Consider the following 8706-nt stretch of genomic DNA (forward strand, 5'->3'; position numbering starts at 1 on the left):
ATATCTGCACGAACACTCATATATACTGCAAATAATTTATTAATATCGTATATTGAAGATGTTATTAAATTTCACAGTATATTTTAATAACCAATATAGATAAGCATGTAAACATAAAATATTAATGTAAAAAGTATGTGTAGCCAGTCCAGTGGATAAAAGTAAGCACAACTATTTTAACGCGCGTGCGTCACTGGTTTGAGACTGGTTTGCGCTTGATCCGAAAATTAGGAAATGGTTTAGCGACAGTTTTGATATGCTGCAACGCCTGACTTTAACCAGCAAGTACCTAGTCTGAAGTTATCGCTGCACGAACAGTAAAGTCGATGTGCGCATGCTCATGACGGTTGGAAACTGCTGCAGAAAAAAAATTGAGTAGGCTTCAAAGAGTTAGAAAGAGATTCTCTCTTCTAACTCGTTGGTAGGCCTACACACCACCGTGATCAGTAAACTGTGATAAAAAGTAACACAATTAGGGAAAATATAACAGGCACACATCTGAATAAATAGGCTAAGCTAAATACTTACGGCATTTGATTGTGATTCCTTTCTAACGGATATCACTTCACTCAGAAAGTTGGCTTTATCAAACCATGCCAGTTTTGGTTTGTAAATGTCATTTGGACCAGAAGCACTCAACTTTGACTTTTCAATTTTCGTTAATTCTTGCCTGTACACATCTTTAACACTTTTGATTTTCGCTCTGAGCTGTTTGTCCGTCATATCACCTAACAGCCCTTCAGATTCCAGTTCTTCTGTAAATTGCTTGAAAATAGATTCTTTTGATTTGTTATCTAAAATATTATCTTTCATTTTTATGTTCCACAGTATTGGATATTGTTCATATATTTCCAGGAACTTAATAATACTGAACAAATTCCACTTCATGTCTGTAAATTTTGATTCTGTAACTCTACATGAACAGCTGAGCGAGTTAGCGAATTTGCTAGCTAGCTAGCCGCCGACCTAACTTCACTAGTCAGCAAGTAGCAGGTAAACTCGCTCCGTAAAATCGACACATACCACGTAGTGTTGCCAACCTCTGCAACTTCGCTTTAGCTAAAAACCCTGCTTACATAATACTACGTAAATGTACTTTTCTAAATTCCAGATAAGAAAAATACTGAAGTAAGAGGGTTTTACCACCTCCTATATCCTCGTACCAAATCGTGCATGTTCTCCTTTGGCTAGTGTTGACGTACGCGCTAGAAATTATGGTTATTGGAAGAGAAAAATTCATTCTGGCACCAGGGATCGAACCCAGGTCCTTGGTTCTACGTACCAAGCGCTCTAACCACTGAGCTACGCCGAAGTTCAAGCTACAGCACCGGATCGAATCCCACTCCTCTAGTGCTTTTTCCCTTTGTGGCCTTACTTCATGTTCGACATATATGTTGACATATACAATATTAAGTCAACTGCCATTATAACCATTGTTATCATAACAGATAAATTCTGTAGGACCAAACATTAATCTTTACGGCAGAAATTAGTTCAAAATTCCTTATGGAGATGATGTTCGTTACCTGTACTGATTTAGATAAGTCATGAATTGACGTTCGTGATACTTTCAAAATGCAGATATATATGAGTTATCACAAATCCATTCTGACAAAATTAATCTAAAGTAAGTGGGCTTCCTTAAGGTTCTACTGTTGCATTCCATTAAACTAGAACCTGCGTCGCAACCTAACATAACCTATACTACGGTATTTCGCGTGTAATGCCAAGACATCTCGCTCTTTCGGAACCCTACAAAGTTATCGCTCCTGTAGGTATCTAAGCATATACAGTACAGTAAACATTATTATAGAGAACATAAACCAGCCCTGGGCATAAGAGGGAGAAGTGAAAAGGACGCAGAAACCTCCGCCCATGGCCTTTTCTCTTACACCGCCTTATAGGCTAAACAAACGCAGAGTAAGGCTCTGTGCATTAGTGGTGGAATTCAAGCGACCAGCGAGAGCCTAAAGTTCGTAAAAGCTATGATACTCGCGATACAATCCGTCACTGACTTTCCTGCCTACTCGTACCGCATCAAGGTGGAGGGGGAGTTAAGGTATGGTCTGAAGTGACTCAATCGAGTTATTTTTGCTCAGGCCTGACATAAACAATGAACAGAAACACTTGTCACTGTAGAGATCAGTGTCTGTGCTGTAGCGTGGTGGACTCTGCACAGGTAGCAGCATTAAGATGCCTGTGTAATACGTACAATTATCAAATGTTTATTTACCTCCACATCGTTCGTGTGTGGAAAACTCAGACTAATTGTAAGGTATTGTAATTTTTTTTTTTAAATTTTACTAGGTTATTTTACGATGCTTTATCAACAGCTTAGGTTATTTAGCGTCTGAATGATATGGAGGTGATAATGACTGTGAAATGAGTCCGGGGTCCAGCACCGAAAATTACCCAGCATTTGCTCATACTGGGTTGAGGGAAAACCCCGGAAAAAACCTCAACCAGGTAACTTGCCCCGACCGGGAATCGAAACCGGGCCACCTGGTTTCGCGGCCAGACGTGCTAGCCATTACTCCACAGGTGTGGACTTGTAAAAAAAAAATGCATTACTTTATAGAATTCAATACCTGTCTTCATAGTGCCGGTAACTCAAATTCATTTCTTACTGGTACGGTAATTTTCATATTAACAGATACTGAACGCACGTGAAGAGTTCGCATGCTGCAATAAGATGATAAATCACGTTATGCATCACAGTGGCGTAATACATTTTGCATTAGGCGTTTCTTTACCTCAACTCAGTATTTTTCTTGTCTAGAATTCAGAATACATTGAATCAATGCTCAACTCTGTGACAATGAAGATTGAATTGAATTTAATTGGAGAGGGAGCTATGACAGCCCCAGCAACACGACCTGAAAGATCTATTGCTTTTCCCCATCATAATATCTTCTCAATCCAATAGTTTGATATTCTTGATGAACTGTATCAAACTACGGACTGGGACAGTTGATAGTTCATTAAGGTTTGGAGAGTGTTTTCAAAAGATGAGAGCTCTTGACAATGAAGATTACGTCGGCAAATAATTGTGATGCATGCACATGTATTTGAAATCATCATATTAAAAAAAAAAAAAAACATTGCAAGAAGTTCCTAATTGCAACAGTCCTCGAAAGTGTGAAAGTAGCTCCAGTAATTCTAGTATTTCTTAATTTTATCATAGGTAGCCTAGGCACCTGTGTATGTTTATGAGTATTTCTTGCATACATAAACTATTAAGCAGATTAGGATGGGCTGCAGCACATCACATTGCATCATAAAAACCCACATGGATTGCTGACTTACATTTCAAATGATCTAGCATGCATTGTTGATGGAACGGAATAGGCAGGAGTGGGATGCATTGGCTGACAAGCAAATTTGTAATTTACTGTAACCTGTCCTGCCACGACACAGTGGACGGAATAGTGCACACATCTGATGCATCTAGACATTTTTCCAATCCAACAGGTTCACGAAATGCCTAGTTTGATTTTACAGATCATATCACAAAATTTCAAGTACCTACCAGTAATTCAGAATATTTATCATTAGATGGTAGATTTGCGCAATCACGATAAATCCGAAATGTGCTCAAATGCTATAAAAATAAGTAATTTTATGTTAAGTATATTAGGCTACTGTATAGGACCTGAGGCTTTCCCGGTGTTGGATATGGAATAATTCTTCTTGGGTTATCAGGTAGGTGAGTTGGATAGTTGCTTCCAAGCTTTCGATGACTAGCTCTGTCATCTTCTTCAGGGATTGAAGTGCCATGGGACAAGTATAAACTAGCTGCTGATTGGCCAACTTGCTTCAACCAACCAGAACACGGCAGGTGGTCAGGAATAGAAACTAGCCCCTGATTGGCCCGCAGCAGGAAGCCCAGTGTGTAGTTGGGCCAGTACGGGCCGGTATGCCGTACCGTCTAAAATAAAAACTCGCTGATACTGTACCGGAAAAAATATAGACTCGAAAATATATTAATTATGTTTAAATAGTCTTTAATAAACTTTGAAATGGAGGATGTTAGCTATATGAAAAACATTTTGCTTTTAATATCTGGCATAAAAGTAGCGGCTGGCATCTCATATCCTTTGCTTAAACGCTTGTCCATTCGTTGTTTTATCGAAAATCATGGTCTAGCATTTCAGGAGTAGTTTAGTAATTGTGATTTGTTAATTTTAAGCTTGCATACCGCTGTGGTATTTCTTTCTATAAGTAATTAACATTAACTTTATGGCATGGCGCCTAAAGAAATCTGCTACACTGATTCGCTAATTTCAAAACTTACGTAGATGCCTTCGCATAACACTAATTTATTGATATGGCATGTCAAGAATTCTGATGCATTGATTCACTAATTTTGAAACTCACTCAGACGTAATGCTAGCAATTTGCTAGAGGAGGAAAATATTGTTACTTTTCGTGTGTTCGTGAATCTTGAGTCCAGTTACATATTGTAGATTCTATTCCAATTTCAACTAAAGAATATTAATGAGAATTATTGCAATGAACGATATCTTCACTAAGAAAAGGAATACTCTTCCAGTAAAAGAGTTCCTACACTTTTATTTCTAAAAAGTGTTGGGCCACCATTGTCAGCGTTTAATTTCTTGCCTTATCTTACTGATAGCTTATGTACTGGCTAAACATAGTCCCATGGCAACAATGGCTCAAGAGGGCCAATTACAACTCTGCAGATAAAAGTTTGGTGAAATAAAAATAATTATATTATATTCTGTTCCAGAAGTACATATGATTTTTTTTTTCAGATGTTATTGTAACTTCTAAACTGGAAGAAGCATTTAAAGATATTGATGTAGCCTTTCTGCTACCATACCCCAAGCTTACACCACAAATAAGTCGTAAGGATAGATTAGAAGAAAGATTTGCACTATACAAACTTCATGTAATGTATCATTACTGTTCTAATATTTTATGTCATATTACAACATCTGCATTGCCACTAGCTGAACAATCAATCTGCTAGTGTCTCTGTCATGATTATTACCATCACAATCGTCACTATAACTATCGCGATGATCAATACTACTATCATCATCACTAACCTCACTGCTGTCACCAGAACCAATCTCACTGCCATCATCATTGTCAGAACCACCACTTTCATTACCACGAACTCCCATGTCACAATCACTGCCAACATTAATCTCACTTCAGTCACTTCTACCTCCTTTGCTGACAATATCACAACCACCACTATTCTTGGTGTCACTATCACTACCATTATCACCTCTGTTGCTACTACCACCACCAATACCATCTCGCTATAACCACCACTACCCTTCATCACTACCACCACCACCACCAACACCATCACTTTCACTGTCTCTCTTACCACCATCACCACCACCAGCACTACTACCATCATTACCATGTTACTATTTCCATTTCTACTACCACTGCTACTAGCAACATGACAATCACAATCACCGTCATGACAATCACTACCATTACCATAACCATTATCACATATGTTGCTGTCTTCACGACTGTCATCACCACCATTGTTGCAATGAACACTGCCACGAATCATTTTTATCGTGATCTGTTATTAACTTTTATCAATGTTTTATCATTACCAGTTAAAATATTTATGTACTACAATTGAATGGGTGAGAATGAGATAGTCGAAAGCCACACTTTTAACAAAAATGGTTTTTTTGTGCGAGTTCATTTCTTACATATATAAAGAAGCTACTATTAAAACATTATAAAAATTACTCAACAAATGATGTAAATATACGCCAAAGAAATTATGATACTGCACCTAATAGCATTGGACTCTAAACTTTTAACTTGCTCTCCTGTAAAATTTTGTCTGTGTGGCTTAGAACTATATCATTCTCACCCCTTCATTTATATGGTCACATTTGCTATTACCTTAGATGTTGTACTGTGTTCAACTGCCAATGTTCTCCTGTGTTACAGGGAGAAGCATTAAATTTATATGCCAAAAAGACAGTGTTGGTTTTAATTGTGGGTTATTCTGCTAATACAAGAGCACACATCTGCTCCTTGTATGCTCCTTCTATACCTTACACGAATTTCGCAGGACTCAGTCTCTTTGCACAGAATATAGCAACAACTCTCGTGTCATCCAGACTCAGGTACAAACTTAGAATGGTTAAGTTTAATTCACAGATATGATTTGAGATTAACTATATTTTAAAATCCTTAAGTATAGTTTATAAGTGTTATTGTCTACTATATATTATTTTAAAAATATATTTCATATAGAAAATTACTGTTATTTTTTCCCTATATTTAAATTGATAGCTTTAGATTTATCTTGTAGCTATTTTGTACAGTGCTCTCATTTTACGAGGAAAGTAGATTCGGGGTCTAGCAATAACAAAGTATAATGCAATTTACATAGTTAACTTGATTATTCAGTGAACGATATTTCATATATGAAATAATTTTTTGTTTAACATTTTTCGGAATTTTATTTCGTTGGAATCTTATCTAGAGAATATGAATGATGCAAAGAATATTTAAGTATTTAAAGTGTCGTGTTGTATGGACTCAATGATGGACTTATTTCTTTTCACCAGGATTAAAATTGAAGACATTAAAGATATTATTGTATGGGGAAACACAACAGACTTAATATATGCTGACCTACGCCATGCTGTAATAAAAATGCCTCTTGAAGAAAAAGAAATCAGTGCATATGCAGCAATAAAAGATGATTTTTGGATCAAAGGGGAATTCAATAATGTAAGTTTATCAACTATAATTTTTTGATGAGAGATATTTCAGTAATGTAAATTTATTAGTGAGTGTTATGCTGTATTGATTTAGCAATAAAATTGTCTTGTTTTTGTAAGCCCTAATTTTATTACTATCTCATTGACTCTGAACATTTTCGGTACTTCAAAATAAACTTAATAAAGAATGACTTTATGCTGTGTTTTAATCTTATGAGCAACAGGAAAATTTCAGTCATTTTAACACGCCTTTTTTATGTCCTTTCCAAATAGCCTACCCAAAGTCTTTAACTAGTCAAATAGTTAGGTATGTTAGTAAATTGAATAAGACCAGTGTTGCATTTCATACTTATTTTAGTATGATCCTAATCGACATTGGTAGTTTCAAAACAGAATTGACGATTTCTTCATAAGCATATCTAAAAATTTAAGTTTTCTGTACTAATTTTCCAATTCAAAATTTTTAAGAGAGACATTAGCTAATTGATGTTAATTTAATTTAATAGACTGTGCGTGAGTTGTCATTTGACGTAACAGATGCAAAGAGAACTGTTGCAATGTCAGTAGCTGCCATTGACCACATGAAAAATTGGTGGTTTGGTACTCCACCAAACCATTTGACAAGCATGGTTGTGAGATCTGATGGTTCTTACAATATTCCAAAGGAGCTCTTTTTCTCCTTTCCTGTCACTATTGAGGACAAAAAATGGAAGATAGTAAAGGTATGTACATATTTTATCAATATTTAAGAAAGTAAGTGTTCGCGTAGGCTTCCACGGCTGGTGTACATGGTGTGTGGATAAGCTTCAGGGCTTCTACCGCGTTGTCTTGGTGTTATTGGCTGACGTTTCGACCGCTGTGTTGTGGCCAGCTACAGAGCAGTCGGTCGAAACGTCAGCCAATAACACCAAGACAACGCGGTAGAAGCCCTGAAGCTTATCCACACACAATTTAAGAAAGTAATTTGTTGTAAGCATAAAAATATAATTGCATTGTGACCATGGGCATAGCCAAGATTTCGATTACTCGGCAGACATTTTTAGAGCTGTGACACAATGTTAGTGAGCGAGTACTTGACCTGACATCATTTACCCATATGAAGCCAGTTATGTAGATCAATTTACCAACAGAGTCGTTACTCAGGGTGTGCCATAGGAGGCTGGCCTACACTACATCTGCAATGAGATGATTGATTTCTTGAGATGCCACAAAGAAACCGGAGCTTCCCAGAGAAAACCCTTGTGTTATCTGGACCACAGGCTTGCCAACACAAGTTATAAATTGGGGAGTACATCGGGGATCGAACCCAGATCCACAAGATTATAAGTCCAGCGTTCTAGCCGCGAGACCATCATGTTGGCTGTGTTTGAATAGTATGGATTTGTGTTACATAGTATTATTTTAAGGTTCTCTAGGAAATACCGTACCATGTTTTCAGCTTTTATGTGTTTATTCAGTGTTTCTTCCTAAAACATAACAAGTGTGTTTATTTCGACATTAAATTTATTGATTTAGTTACTGGCACTCAATAAAAGGGAAGCCAACTGAGTTAAAGTTCTAATTTTAGACTTAGGTATTCAGTATGAGTAAAAACAAAATTCACATACATTAACAACTTATTATAGCACAAGTGTCATGGGTTCTCAGAAGGTCTCTCTGTAACTTCCATCTTCAACTCTCCCTTATTTTCCAAGACTAATATCCTATGAATACTCATTAAGCAAGGGCCGGGTATCTCAGTTGGTAGAGCAGCTGGCTACGGACTGGAAGGTCCGGGGTTCGATCCCAGGTGTGGCAGGATTTTTTCTCGTTGCCAAACTTTCAGAACGGCCCCGAGGTTCACTCAGCCTCTTATAAAATTGAGTACCGGGTCATGGATAAATATATATTCATCCATGACCGGGTCTTTCCCAGGGGTAAAAGGCGGTCAGAGTGTGGTGCCGACCACACCACCTCATTCTAGTGCCGA

General features: G+C 37.2%; 1 protein-coding gene across 3 annotated transcripts in view; it reads left to right on the forward strand.

Annotated features, from left to right (window-relative positions):
- LOC138703250 (guanine nucleotide-binding protein subunit alpha-11-like) overlaps window positions 1-8706 on the forward strand; it is a 54820-nt gene that overhangs the window by 44308 nt on the left and 1806 nt on the right. For all 3 annotated transcript variants that reach the window (XM_069831005.1, XM_069830982.1, XM_069830991.1), the window contains exons 3-6: window positions 4776-4912; window positions 5956-6134; window positions 6582-6747; window positions 7244-7459. In XM_069831005.1, the coding sequence (XP_069687106.1) occupies window positions 4776-4912; window positions 5956-6134; window positions 6582-6747; window positions 7244-7459 (698 nt within the window). The remainder of the gene's footprint in view (window positions 1-4775; window positions 4913-5955; window positions 6135-6581; window positions 6748-7243; window positions 7460-8706) is intronic.

This window comes from Periplaneta americana, chromosome 1 (genome assembly GCF_040183065.1).
Source record: "Periplaneta americana isolate PAMFEO1 chromosome 1, P.americana_PAMFEO1_priV1, whole genome shotgun sequence".
NCBI classification, from domain to species: domain Eukaryota; kingdom Metazoa; phylum Arthropoda; class Insecta; order Blattodea; family Blattidae; genus Periplaneta; species Periplaneta americana.